At 40.1% G+C, this 15,343-nt stretch overlaps 1 protein-coding gene across 2 annotated transcripts in view; it reads left to right on the top strand.

The window, feature by feature from the left end:
• The first annotated feature begins 1,558 nt into the window (after positions 1–1,558).
• ATP2C1 (ATPase secretory pathway Ca2+ transporting 1) overlaps positions 1,559–15,343 on the top strand; it is a 155,774-nt gene continuing 141,989 nt past the window's right edge. The window contains exon 1 of one of the 2 annotated variants that reach the window (XM_070376161.1): positions 1,559–1,995. In XM_070376161.1, coding sequence (XP_070232262.1) covers positions 1,888–1,995 — 108 coding nt within the window. In that variant the 5' untranslated portion in view covers positions 1,559–1,887. The remainder of the gene's footprint in view (positions 1,996–15,343) is intronic. The other variant, XM_070376155.1, reaches the window with a different exon arrangement.

The raw sequence follows: 15,343 nt of genomic DNA, 5'->3' as shown, positions 1-15,343 counted from the left end.
CTTTTCATCACTCTCCTCAACCCAGGAAAAGATGACCGTGAAACAACCATTTGAAATGAGGTCTGCTTTGCGCTGCTCCATTGGGAAGAGGCTTTGATCACCAGCCGTGCTGTGGGGGTGTGGCCTTGCCCACATAAGAGGCCTCTGTGAAGCTTTTGATAGTTTCAAAAAGAGAAGCCAAAGGGCAGCTTCTGGCTTCCTGGAACATGTGTATAAATGGACCTATGCCTGTGCCCAGTGCCCTGAGGGCCACCCCTCTTCCCAGGGCCAGAGCAGGCTGGGAGGGCACAACACACATGCCCTGAGCATTCTGGTGGCTCAAAAGCATGGTGCTTCTCTGTGACTCCTATTAGAGTGGGCTGCCCCCAGCGTGTGGAGGAAGAGGGCTGCAAGAGCCTCCGTGAGCATGTAGCAGTGCACCTGGAGGGGGGTCATGAGGGCAGGGCCTCCTCCGAGGAGCCAGCCCTAGCAGTATTATGCAAGGGACCTCTTGGAATTGCCAGCCTGGCCCTGGCTGACGAAGATCACCTTGCAAGTGGGCGGACGCCAGCCTGACAGATGGCCTGGGCAGCTAACAGCACAGCCCACGTTAGCTGAGTGTGTTCCCTGAAGGCAAGTAGCCCAACCAGGATGTCAGGGAGGCTATCCAGGGGAAAGGCGCAGGCTGCAAAATGGGTTCCCCAAGCTCTGCTTGACCTCTGCACTCTGGCCTTCAGTGTTCTCTCTGAAGGGGAAAAGACCAGCTCTCCTCTTTCACCTGAAAGCAAATCACTGGCTGATGTATACCCTGGACTATATATGACTGCCCCTCAGAAAACTGGCCAAATATTTCATCAAATAAACCAGCTACTGCAAAGTTAAAAAGGGTAATAATATAGCATAGCCTACTAGGGAAATTTGTTCAGAAACCCTGCGACTTCTATAGAGAATTAAGAAAATGTTGAACTTTCAAATTTTATGATTTCATGTCCTTTATGACCACAGACCTCTTACCATGTTCTTTTTAAAGCATAAATCCTTTTCATAAGAGTTAGAAAGTAAATGTATAACATTTTTCTTCCTTAAGCTCAGAATAGAGTCTGGGGAAATTTAATGTTCCAGGATTCAGCCTGTGAGTATGTGATAAGGATTCATGGAGAGAAGCCTTTTAACTCAAAACAAAATCTGTTTGCAGCTATTGTTCAGCTGATATAAAGTATCTGGTTACTGGGCATGTTGCATAATGCATGATAGTGTAAACCAACCATTTTAAGTGCTGACACTGAACTCCTTGATAAGGATGAAGACTGAAGTAATTTGTTAATTTTTTTTTTTAGAAATCCTCTGAAACAATGCTTCTCAAGGCTGAATGATTCAACACTTTAGAACTGAGATGCCGCTGCGGGTGTGTGTGTGCGTGCTCATGCTGATAAGAATTCTGGAAGGAAACAGGAAAAAACCATGTCATGTCCTCTTTAAGAGCTAGAAAAGCTGTCAGAAGAATTAAGATTAAACCTCATGAGAGTCTGTGGGTGTGGAAAGTCACCAGCTACCTAATATTAACATAGCTTGCAACAGAACGCTGTTGCTAGAAATAGGACAGTCACATCACTACCACTAAGCAATTTGCATCCGGCAGACCAGCCCCTGGATTCCTCCTGGCTCCTGCTGCTCTCTGGGTATTGCGTTTCTGGAAGCTTTCAGGCGGCCTTGGGACGTGGCTGTCTGCTTTCACCATGAATTCTTCCTGAAAGAGGAAGCAGCAAGGAGAAGAACATCTGCTTTGTTTTCAGGAAAGTGGTCAAGCTACAAGCAAATCTCTAGGCATCTGAGGAATTGTGAAGCTTCTAGATTTCATGTGGTTGCTGACAGGGAGGGGCAAATAAGGATCTTTGTGATCTCCTCATCATGGATAATCTGTTGCCTCAGTCAAGATTCTCTTATTTCAAAAAATATCCTATCCATGCAATTAGAAAATATTTATCGATGCTGAGAAACCAAAAAGAAGAAGAACAGGTACCGTTTTGTTTATTTTACCTTTAAGGCTAATGGGGGTTTGCTTCTGGGTGTTGCTTTTATGTCACTTGGTGATTTAGTTTCTGCTAATTTACCTGTTTGTAGGCACAAGTCGGCATTTGCTTTCAGCTGTTCAGACTTGGCAGAGGAGCAAACAGGCATGTGGGGGATTTATTTGAACTTGGAACATTTGGATCCCGAGATTAAGCTCAAGTTCTGTAATAAAACGTTGTGCTTTCTTTTTTTCAGAATAGCTAAACTACTCTGAATTAAATTGTGTAGATTCCTTGATAATTTTCTAGGGCCTCAAATACAAATTTTAAAACTGTTAATATTTTGACAGACAATAATATCAGGCCCCAGAAATATACTCAGCTTTTTGTATTTATTTATGTCTAGGTTAATATCACCAGGATTTGCCAAACAAAGAAACATTTCGTAGACTGTAAGTGTGATAGCCTTAAACAGATCACTAATTGTGAGAATCTTTCAGAGTAATTAGTCACTTTTTTGATAGAAGTTAGAGGACAGAGCACTGCTGATTTTAGTCTTTTTAGCCAATCAAAAGTACTTCTAGCAGTAGACTCTAGCATGTGGGAGTTTAAACATAAAAAACAAAAGAAAAACAAAAAAAAAACTGCTAAAATGTTTGATCATTTCTTTTTAAAAACCATGCATTCATTTTACTGTTTTGAGATTTATATTATTCTATCCCTTATAATCTATGAAAGAGCATTTCCTAAAACTGTTTTTCTGAATCATACCAAATTATAAGAAGAAATAGCTATGTTTGATCCACTTAAATCTAGTTTAGGAAAAAGGATGGTAGTGGTAAAGGACAAATGTGTAGCCACATCAAAGACCCAAAACAGTCATAAATTGTGTGTGTTTCATGCTAGTAACTAGAACTGCAAAACCTCATGGGAGACAGGAGCAGTGTCCTGTATTTGAACAAGATGCCCTACTTAATAAAACACTTCCAAGATGAGAAAGCAAAAGTCAGCAGACAGAAAATCCTCTAATGACAAGTTTCCCCAAAAGTCGATGCATAATTCAGAAAAATAAGAATTATTATTACTGTTTGAGGGGAAACTGCTCTTATGCAGTTCCTTTAATGATTTTACAAGTGCTGGAAATTCAGACTGTGCTAACTATGGGGGTTAGGCTGGTCTAGATTATCTCTTATTTAGGCAAGGTGTTGGCATTACAAGGATATCTCTTGGTTTCCAAGTCTCAGTATATGCTTGCTTTTTAAGTGGAAAGCCAGAGACACAAGTGCTGTTTCTGGGTTGGCCACATTGGCTAAGTCCACACCCACAGGCTTCTTCAGGCCTTATGAGCCGGGGAGGGGAGGGAGAGGAGGCTAAAAGGATGGGGCTGGAACTGTGGAATGTGGATTAGGTAATTGCCACTCCCTTTTCTCAGTATTTGTAAATTTTCAGAGATGTGGCTATATTGCTTGTACATTTTATTTTTTTTAAGTTTATTTTTTAAATGCTACAAAATACATTCAGAGGACTATTAGAATTTAATAGGATCCTCTGTCTTGGGCTGAGTGGACGGTCCCCTCCCCAGTTGACAACCATTTGGGATGACCTGAAATAGCGACGAGCATTGTGCTGATTTCTTAACTCACTATATAGACTAATGGAGACAGTAAGAAAAATAACATATTCAGTTCCTTTCTGAAACCAATTAACAGCTCTGCAGCATAAGGTCTCACAGAATTAGAGAAATGAGGTCAAAGTCGGTCATGGCTAACCTTGGAAAGCTCATTGGAAAGTTAGAAAGGAGGTTGCTAATGTGTATAGTTTTAGGACCTTCATTAGCTATCTCTAATCCTTATATTCCCATAAGATGGATGCTCAATACAAAGCTGAGGGAAGGCAGACTTTCAGACTGTAAGAGGCCTTGCCCAAGGCCACCAGCCAGCAAGTGCTGAAGGCATATTGAAACGCGAGTTGCTTGGCTTTAAACTGATCCGTTTTACCGTGCTTGATCTCTTAACGACCTAGTGACAGCAACACAGCTTATACTGCCCTGAGGTGGCTTCATCAACTTGAATCTCTTCTTCCATGTATCCTACAGATGAGGGATCAGAACATAGAGGATGACTAATAGACAAGAACTTGGGGGATGACCTGGTGCCTTCCTGTCTCTTGAACAGAAAGACTTCTTTCTGAACAAGAAATAAGATTTAAGAGCTGACCTGACAGGTCTTGCCTATTTAATGGTAAATTTACTTAGGAGAAGGAGAGTGATCTTGGGGGCCAGAGGGCACGTACAATAGCTATACATAAATAAGCTTTTTGGAATTAGACCCTTGAACTAGTGTAATATTATCTTCCAACAAAATTAATACACATAATTTTTTTTTGCTATCTCTCCATATTCTTGTTATCTGAAAATGCAACCATGTTACCATCATACATATATGATGTCCTCATATATAAATACGAATACAAATGTTGACCTAGCAAAGACTGACCGTCATGCTCACAACGCTCTGCTTTGTCATCTTGTTTTGTGGAATTCTTTTGATGATTAGGCAAGTTTTTAATATATATTGTGTGTGGAGCATTTTCATAGGTGATGAGGATCAGGTGTAGTATACCCCTTCTGTGATGTTTACAGTCTTAATTAGTAGAAAGAGATGTTCTCAAGTGTTTATAATGAGGCAAAAATCATACACTGCTGTCATAGCAAGTATTTTGTGGCTCAAGACCTGCCCTGATTAGTTTAAAATGAGAGAATGGTCTTTGGGGGGTCAGGGGTTATGTATTATATCTATACTGTGGTTACAGATTAGAGCCGAATTTTGTTTTGAAGGCTGTTCTAAAGTTTCTCTTCAGTGGCTTAAAGAAAGTTTTCCAGTTAAACAGGATCACTGAAGTTTTATTTCTTGCTTTGTTTCTTAGTAAATGCCAACCTCAGTGGTGGGTTGTTAAATAAATATTTGGATTTAATTTGAACCCTAGAAACTTAGTTTGTCATTTTGGCTCTTATGTCTGCTCTGAATGACAGTATAAAAATTAAGGTGTCCCCTCAGATGCCCCCAAAAAGCTCTGTTGAGATTTGGAACACGGCATAGGGTTTTGAGTTGCTGATGCAGGCTTTCCTCTCTAGGTAAAATGATAGAAACTTCCATACAGCTTGGTTTAAGAAATATTAAGAATATTTAGCTTCTTAAGTAAGTGTGTTATTATATTTTGATAGTATACCAAAGTTATCCATTTTTAAAAGCCTCCAAAAAAATTCATGAAATGCTACTGGTACTTCAAATGACATCTCAGGGGAAAACTAAAGCCATTTGCCCCTTGTCCTTGTGCTTGGGTAGAGAAAAAGTTTTAATGCTTTAGAGGTAGGAAGAAAAGATGATCCTTTGTAGAATTTAAGGTAGAGGTCAGAGACTCTACCCCATTTCTGTAGAGGAATTTGCATGATTGTATACAAAGCAACACTGATAGTTAAATTAAGCAACATTGACAGTTAAATTGCTGTGATAGTATGAAACTGAACCTTAATATTTGGGAGTATTAAATATGACATTAAAAGTTGAACTAGTTTATCATGGTAAATGCAACAGTCTCTATCTGAAGGGAGAAATTTAAAAAGAGAGCTGTTTATTCACCAAATAAAAAGTCTCCAATAGTTTTCATGCCTCAGTCTGTTTGGGCTGCTGTAATAAAATATCATACACTTATAAACAGCAGAAGTTTATTTCTCACAGTTCTGGAGGCTGAAAGTACAAGATCCAGGTGCCAGCCAATCTGGTATCTGGTGAGACCCGCTTCCCGCATTCAGATGCTGACTTCTAAGCTGTGTCCTCACATAGCAGACAGGAGGGAGCTATGCAGCTTCTCTTTTATAAGGTCACTAATGCCATTCATATGGGCTCTCTTCTCATGACCTGTCATCTACCAAAGGCCCCTGTCCTAATTCGATCACATTGGGGTTAGGATTTCAGCATACAGACTTGGGGGACACAAACACGTGTGTCTGCAGCACTTAATAGCCTATAAACACCCAAGGACAGCGATTGATGGCTTGTATGAAGATGAACGTTTTTCTGGTCACGGCGCACACGCTCATACTCTGTCTCTCTCCCAATCCTGTCTTCTCTGAGAGAATGTACTACCATCCATCCTGCTACTCAGGCAGAAACCTAGAAGTCATCTCCAGCACTTTCTGCTCCCTCAGTCAGTATCTAATTTATCAGCAATCCTTTCAGTCTTATCCCCAAGTATGCCCCAATTCAGAGAAGGCAATGGCACCCTACTCCAGTACTCTTGCCTGGAAAATCCCATGGATGGAGGAGCCTGGTAGGTTGCAGTCCATGGGGTCGCTAAGAGTTGGACATGACTTAGTGTCTTCACTTTCACTTTTCTCTTTCATGCATTGGAGAAGGAAATGGCAACCCACTCCAGTATTCTTGCCTGGAGAATCCCAGAAACAGGGGAGCCTTGTGGGCTGCCATCTATGGGGTTGCACAGAGTCAGACACGACTGAAGCGACTTAGCAGCAGCAGCAGCAGCAGCAGCAGCAGCAGCAGCATGCCCCCAGTTGTTCAATCTACTTCTCTGTCTTGCCACCCTAGCCCAGGAGGCCAGTTCCCTTCTTATCTGAAATATTGCGACAGCTGTCTCATTGGTCTCCCTCCAGCCACTGCTCTCCTGTCTAATGGGTTCTTCTCACTGCAGTTAGGGGGTCTTCCAGAGATAAACTGACCGTGAAACTCCCCGCTTCACCACGCTGCCAGCCCCCATGTGCTTTCCTGCTGTGTGCCTGCCTTTGGTCTCTGCACCCCAACTCCAGTCTCCTTCTCCTCTCTCTGGATCCCTGTCACATCCTGGTTAGGCCTTTGTCCCAACTGTTACTCACTATCCTCCCATAGTTAATACCTACTCTCCCTTCAGGTGTTAATTCAATATGAGGTCCCTGAGGGCAGCCTTTTCTGACTCTCTTACCTTGTCCCCTCTTCTCAGCATGTATTACTTTGGAGGCACCTTATAGCTCTCTGTTGCTGTGCTCATCTCAGTAGCGATTGAGCACCTATTTTGGAGGCCACTTGCTTCCCAGTATGTCCTGGAGGGCAAATAAAGTGCCGGTTGCCTGGAAGACACTAAGAACTCATTTGTGGAATTGGTTCCCAGGGGCTGGGTGGTGAGGGTGGCAGTGGGGAGGGGTCTAGGCAGATAATGAATGCTATTCTGAGGTGTTGGAAGGAATCCTGAATGTTAGGCTCTGTGAGGCAGACATGTAAGGGCTGATTGTTCTGTGTATGTACTTGTTCCTTGTGTGTTTCACAAGACACATAGGGCCAATTTGTGAAGAAAAATGGAGGTGGTATTTGGGAGGTCCCAGAGAAAATAACCATCACTAATGAGTAGAACTGTAGGGAGAGTTGGGATACAATAATAAGGATGAACTTTCTAAAAAGTGAGGCTAAACAATGGGCCACCCTCCTTGTGACCCTCCTTGAGAGATAGTGTAGTGATGGTTTCTGCATCATGAAAGAGAAGATTGAATGATACATGAGGCCCATTTCAGCCCCAATATTCTGTTAAAGTGAATAGAAAGATGATTCAGACCGCTTAGGAATGAAGGTGACTCGTGCAAAATGCTGGGATCCAGCATGGCTGGGAGAAATATCAATAACTTCAGATATGCAGATGACACCATCCTAATGGCAGAAAGTGAAGAGGAACTAAAGAACCTCTTGATGAAGGTGAAAAGAGGAGAGTGAAAAAGCTGGCCTAAAACTCAACATTTAAAAAACCTAGATCATGGCATCCGGTCCCATCATTTCATTTCATCGCAAATAGATGGGGAAACAATGGAAACAGTTGTTTCCATTTATTTTCTTGGGCTCCAAAATCACTGCAGATGGTGACTGCAGCCATGAAATTAAAAAACCCTTGCTCCTTGGAAGAAAAGCTATAACAAACCTAGATAGCATATTAAAAAGCAGAGACCTTTGCCAACAAAGGTCCAAATTGTCCAAGCTATGGTTTTTCCAGTAGTCGTGTATGGATGTGAGAGTTGGTTCATAAAGAAGGCTGAGTACTGAAGAATTGATGCTTTCAAACTGTGGTTTTGGAGAAGACTCTTGAGAGTCCTTTGGACAGCAAGGAGCTCAAACCAGTCAATCCTAAAGGAAATCAACCCTGAATATGCATTGGAAGGATTGATGCTGAGGCTGAAGCTCCAATACTTTGGCCACCTGATATGAAGAGCTGACTCACTGGAAAAGATCCTGATGCTGGGAAAGACAAAAGGCAGGAGGAGAAGAGGGTGACAGAGGATGAGATGGTTGGATGGCATCACTGACTCAATGGACATGAGTTTGGGCAGACTCCAGGAGATAGTGGAGGACAGGGAAGCCTAGCATGCTGCAGTTCATGGGGCTGCAAAGGGTTGGACACGACTGAGCGACTGAACAAAAACAAGGAACAAAGAAGACGTAGGTACACAAGCTAGAGTTCATTTGTTTAACTCAGTGGTAAATACTCCACAGTCTGAGCATGTCACTCTGAAATCAAAACCCGAAGAAAACAGAATCCAACATCTTTGGAGATTCATGTAGCGTGTAATCCTCCATTAAGGAAGGGAAATAAAGCTACACCTAGAAAACAGCTCAGATGAAAAGCTTATGCACCAGTGACTAGCTTTTCTGAGCCTGATCTACCACTGAACTACCTGCACCCATAGTTTTACAGGTTTTATAACCTCTTCAGTATAAATAAATAACTAAGTATACTTCTGCAGTCATTGATGAATGGGTACATGGAAAAATTTTAGGTTATTGTGTGACATTTTAACCACTTTCCCCCCTTGATATCAAGCCTCTTTTACTTTCTTTTTTTTTTCTGCATTTAGTGCTAACAATCAGTTGCTTATTATGGTCTCTTTGGAAGGTGTTCCCCTCTTCTTGTCCATATTGCTGTAGCTGTGAAGTTTTAGACATGCCTGGGAAACACCTGGACCCTGAGTTAACTTCTGAGCTACTTCTAATATTGTCATATGCTTCTAAACTTTCCTAATCTACTGTGCTCAGATGTCTTTGAACCATAGGATGAAATGGATAAACACCAAATCCTTTGCTTTTGAAAAAAATCACATTAACTCATATATGAAACCCTTTTTTTAAAAACTATAATGTAGCTTTTTTATGCAGATTCCTAAATTTGCTACCCTATCCCACTTCTCAGACAGTTTGTAACATTTTATTTGCTAACTTTTGTTCAGAATGGAAGATGACATATTTTCTCACCTTGTACAAATAGTTTCGTGCCTTAGCAGAAAAAGAAATGAGCTTCCCACATATGTTGTACAGCTCATAGTGTGCTGTGAAGAGAGCAGGAAAAATGTTGAAATTATCTCTTTCCTGTGCATCCTAAAGGTAGCTATTAGTAAGATTATTTCAAGAAATACAACTTGGATTATTCATTCAAGAATACGGAATTTACGGATGTCCCTGGTGGTCCAGTGGCTAAGATTCCAGGCTCCCACTGCAGGGGGTCCAGGTTCCATGCCTGGTCAGGGAACTAAGATCCAGCTTTCCCTGTGTTACAGCCAAAAAGTTAAAAACAAAAAACAAAAAAACACAAGAAATTAAAAATTTTTACTAAATGTCTTATGTGCCAGGCACTTAGCAATATATTTTATATATGTTGTCATTTAATCTTCATAATAATCTTATAAAATTGGTGGTATTATCCCCACTTTATGAGTGAGAAAACTGAGGTTTCAAGAGGTAAGGTTAGGGTTAGCATATAGTTGGCACATAGCTTACACATGATGGCAGGAAGATGTCAGCTCCAGGTTTGCCTGTTTGACTCCACAGTCTGGTTCACTGCCTCATACTGAGATACCTCCATCGGTAAGGTCCCTTTCTCCCGTTCTTTCCCTTGCCTCTTCCTTTCTTTTTGTCCTTTTTCTCCTGGTGTTTTCTCTCATTAATTAAGAATAAAGGAGTTAAAAAATACAACCATCATAACTACCGTGTAGGGAAGACACATTAAATCCCTTTAGGTAGAGATCTATGTTTTTGAAAGATTTGAAGTTTAGTCAATTTGGGGAAACTTCTCTTAAGAAAAAGAATAAAAATTATAGTATTTTTTTTTTCTTATTTTTTTAATTATTATTATTTTTTTAATTTTATTTTATTTTTAAACTTTACATAATTGTATTAGTTTTGCCAAATATCAAAATGAATCCACCACAGGTATACATGTGTTCCCCATCCTGAACACTCCTCCCTCCTCCCTCCCCATACCATCCCTCTGGGTCATCCCAGTGCACTAGCCCCAAGCATCCAGTATCGTGCATCGAACCTGGACTGGCATCTCGTTTCATACATGCTATTTTACATGTTTCAATGCCATTCTCCCAAATCTTCCCACCCTCTCCCTCTCCCACAGAGTCCATAAGACTGTTCTATACATCAGTGGCTCTTTTGCTGTCTCGTACACAGGGTTATTGTTACCATCTTTCTAAATTCCATATATATGCGTTAGTTTACTGTATTGGTGTTTTTCCTTCTGGCTTACTTCACTCTGTATAATAGGCTCCAGTTTCATCCACCTCATTAGAACTGATTCAAATGTATTCTTTTTAATGGCTGAGTAATACTCCATTGTGTATATGTACCACAGCTTTCTTATCCATTCATCTGCTGATGGACATCTAGGTTGCTTCCATGTCATGGCTATTATAAACAGTGCTGCGATGAACATTGGGGTGCATGTGTCTCTTTCTCTTCTGGTTTCCTCCGTGTGTATGCCCAGCAGTGGGATTGCTGGATCATAAGGCAGTTCTATTTCCAGTTTTTTAAGGAATCTCCACACTGTTCTCCATAGTGGCTGTACTAGTTTGCATTTTCTCCACACCCTCTCCAGCACAAAATTATAGTATTAAATTGGATATAAAGTGAAGACTTAGAATGGAATAAGAAACCTCAATGAATTACAGATTTGGGTGACAAATATAAGAAACATCACAAAATCTAAAAAAAAAAAAAAAAAAACGCATTTTTGCTAATTCATGGATGCATCCTAAGGTGTTTTGTTCCTACATTTTTAGACTACAGAGTCTTTGATCACCACTTCATGTGAAAATGGTTTTCTAATATTTTCTATTGCTAAAGCTGAAACTCCAGTACTTTGGCCACCTCATGCGTTGACTTATTGGAAAAGACTCTGATGCTGGGAGGGATTGGGGGCAGGAGGAAAAGGGGACGACAGAGGATGAGATGGCAGGATGGCATCACTGACTCGATGGACGTGAGTTTGAGTGAACTCCGGGAGTTGGTGATGGATAGGGAGGCCTGGCGTGCTGCGATTCATGGGGTCGCAAAGAGTCAGACACGGCTGAGCGACTGAACTGAACTGAATATTTTCTAAAGAGCTCATCAAAAGATAATTCAGATACTCCTAACATGGTTAATTTATATTTGGTTTTTATTAGAGTCTAGAAAAGTTCTAGTGACTAGTTTCTGGCTCTGTTTCTCCTTTACCACCATACACTTCAGGTGCTGGGCACCACTGGACACACTTAGGTGAAGATTTCAGGTCTTGTGATTTAGGATTATACGTGGTGGGAATATTCCTAGACGTCCTACCAAGACAGCTAGTGATAACTTAACCATACACAGACATGACTACAAACCACACTTATATGTCATGAAATCCAAATGCAATCTAAATGTCTCCTCATCTCAACTTCCTTTAAGCCAGATTCAGAATTTTGGCTTGAGGGCCCCTCACTTGCAGATGTACCTTTTAAGGTCCTAAAAGAAATGCTAGGTCTCATGGTTTGGTAAAATTTACCAAAGATATTTTAACTGCAAATGACTTTAGACCACTCTTTTCGCTGACTTTTCTCCCTTCACGTGTCTCCTATCATAGCACTGGAGCAGCCAAGGCCAAAATTCTGAAGGGAGAAAAGTCAGCAAAAAGAGTGGTCTAAAGTCATTTGCAGTTAAAATATCTTTTGTAAATTTTACCAAACAGGCAAAAGAAACAAAATAGTGTTTGCTACAATATGCAAGAGTACATGCCATAGGGTGGCTTCCAAAGTAATGGATGAGGTCCTGTTCTGAACAGCCTGAGCTCCCCAAACCATTGAATGAGGCAAAGGATATTCTTTCAGTGTATTTTGTACTATAGTAAATAGTACCATGGAGATGAAGATGTTCTGGAACTGCTCAAACTCAAAGATTTCCTCACCCCCACCCCCATTTATATTTGCAAAAGTCATTATTTGTAATGGGGTTATTTGCAAATGCAATAGATCTCAAAACTCCCAAATTGGTCTAATTAATATTAAAAACACCCTTTGCTATCCTTCCAAGCAGGCCAGTTAATACACATAGAGAAAGAACATGTTATTGCTGTTAGATGACACAGTAGAAAAATTATAGCAACACTAAAGAAAGTCTTTAAGATTTCATTGAGATGTAATCAAGCTTTTGTAAACTCACTTTTATATGCAGTTATAACATAGTTGCTCTAATTTGTATCTGGATAAAATCACCTTTATGTTGGGTCTCTTTACTGAAGTGTTCTCACTGGTAATGTATTTGAACACCTAGCTTTCTTGGGTCTTGGGTATGTTTTCCTTCTAGTGGAAAACTCTTGACTCATCTTACTCCTTTTCCTTTGTTCTAAATGAGTAACTGTTCTTATAATTGTGTCCTGTACCATTAAGCTTATTATAATATTTACCACTAAACTAGAGTATGGCTTATAAGTACACCTTAAAATAAATATATTATCATTTTTTTTACTGCTAATATAATCTTTGTTTTTATCAGAATGATTTTGGTAATCCATTGTGAACAATATTATTAACAGATCATATTATTGAAGTATTTTGGTCTTATATAATGAGTACATAGTTTATTGTTTAAAGTGATTGATTAGTGTAAAATCCTATTTCACCAAAGCTGAAAAATTACACTTTTGCTCTGGACCCACCATATAATTTCTGTATAATGTACTTACATTTTTTTATAACCTCTGAAATGCTACATAGTTTTTGTTGCTGTTGTTTTGTTTTTGAGGGATGAAACTATTTCTCTGACGAACACACCATTTCAAGAGTAATGGCATTTTTTATTTATGAAGCTTCCTCCACTTTCATTTAACTGGTGTTGCTAAAACCTGATACAGCTGGTCAAAGAAGCATTGTTCCAGAGGTCTTCAAACCTGAAATAGGAGAACAAAGGTTGACTTCATAGCTGAGAACACAACCGTAGCTCCACTGCCGCTGCACTGCACTTTTGTTCTCTTCCATACGAAAGTTCCATCGCTATACAGATGCGACGCTCCGCCTTACTTAAAAGGGGAGAAGAAGAATCTCTTCATGGTCTTAGTGCCCTTTCCCTTAGTCTTTTAAAATAACTGGTCTTAAGCCAACAGGTAACTACTCAAAGTTCAAAGCCATATATGATTTAAGAATGCTGGAGGAGGTTTATGGATTTCCCTGGCGGTCTAGTGGTTAAGATTCTGAGCTTCCACTGAAGGGAGCTCAGTTTTGATCCCTGGTTGGGGTACTGTAGCTTTCCTGGTGGCTTAGACGGTAAAGCGTCTGCCTACAATGCGGGAGACCCGGGTTCGATCCCTGGGTCGGGAAGATCCTCTGGAGAAGGAAATGGCACCCCACTCCAGTACTCTTGCCTGGAAAATCCCATGGACGAGGAGCCTGGTAGACTACAGTCTATGGGGTCACAAAGAGTCAGACACGACTGAGCGACTTCACTTTCACTTTGGGGTACTAAGGTCCTGCATGCCACATCGCTAAAAAAAAAAAAAAGAATGCTGGAGGAGGTTTAAAATTCAGATATACATTCTCAGCTGTTCTTTGGAATTGAGGACTTTTTTACACAAAAGTTTTATATTTCTTGTATATCAGTGCTTAAACCGGAAGTAATTAATATAATACAGACTGCAGGGCCCTACCCACACAGTTGCTAATTCAGCAGGTCTGAGGCAGAGCCCCAAATTTGCATTTCTGAGAAGTTCTAAGGTGACAAGGACCATAGTTTGAGAACTACTGATATAGATCATTTGATGATATGTATTTCCAAAATCAAGGTTGACAGGGGTTGCTCTACTTTTTCAAGAACAGCACACGTGCGCTTTAGAAGATGGAGAGTCATTGCTAAAGCCAGGGGGATAGTGATGATGACTTACAGCTTCACAGGTTCCTGTTGAACATCTCCAGCTACAGTTGTCCCAGCCCTACTAGTATGATACAATACTTTAATGCAAGAAATCATTAAACAGTGTCTTTGTCTTATTCCTATAAGAATATAATTGAAAATACATTGTATCTATAGTTCTTTTGTAGCTGTTTACTGACTGAACTGATAGAGCAACTGACAACTTTAATTGTTGGTTTAAAGTGCAGAATATAGAAAAGGTATAATAGTTGTTATGTCCTCCATGCTATCTAAAGCCATTATGAGGTCTTAGCATTTAAAAATATATCTCTCAGTTTTTTCGTTGCCACTACTCTGGTAAATATGTAAATATAATTATAAATACTAAGGACAAAGGAACATTTTACAAGTTGGAAAGATGAAATTAGTATTCCTAATACTATTTAGTGCCTCTAGTTTAGATCCTTAGAACACATGCTTAAAATGTTGGTTTTCCAATAAAGCATGTTAATGAACATGTCTTAATTACTTATTGAATAATCTCTCTAAAATGCCTATTTGTGATTATTATAAGATAACATTCTTATTTTAATAGTAATTTTCAACTCTGAGAAGATAAATCCAAGGAATTCTAAAACATCTTCTACTTGGAGCATGGTTTTCCCATTGATGGTGTCTGAAGGTTAAATAAGAACAAATGAATAAATGTGGACAATGACCAAGAATGTTCTAGAATCAAGTCCCTATTAATGCATTCTTGAATGTCACCAAATGAGCTATGAAAGTGAAAGTGTTAGCCGCTCAGTCATGTCCGACTCTTTGCAACCCCATGGACTGTACTCTTCCAGGCTCCTCTGTTCATGGGAATTATCCAACAAGAATAGTGGAGTGGGTTGCAATGCTCTTCTCCAGGGGATCTTCCCAACCTAGGGATATAATCTGAGTCTCCTGCATTGCAGGCAGATTCTTTACTGACTGAACCACCAGGGAAGCCCCTGGTGCAGATATTCTAGGCTCAGGATTAATGGGCTTGAAAGATGCCAATGATTTAATGAAACAAAATGATAAAAGATAATTCAATAAACAGGATATCTTCTTCTGTATTTCTAATGGTCACTGTGGAATTTTTAAGGAAATTGAAGCCAAGATAGATATTTGGCTCCTGACTTTGACATTAAATAG

This window comes from Bos mutus, chromosome 1 (genome assembly GCF_027580195.1).
Source record: "Bos mutus isolate GX-2022 chromosome 1, NWIPB_WYAK_1.1, whole genome shotgun sequence".
NCBI lineage: Eukaryota > Metazoa > Chordata > Mammalia > Artiodactyla > Bovidae > Bos > Bos mutus.
This window is presented reverse-complemented; position numbering and strand designations above follow the sequence as displayed.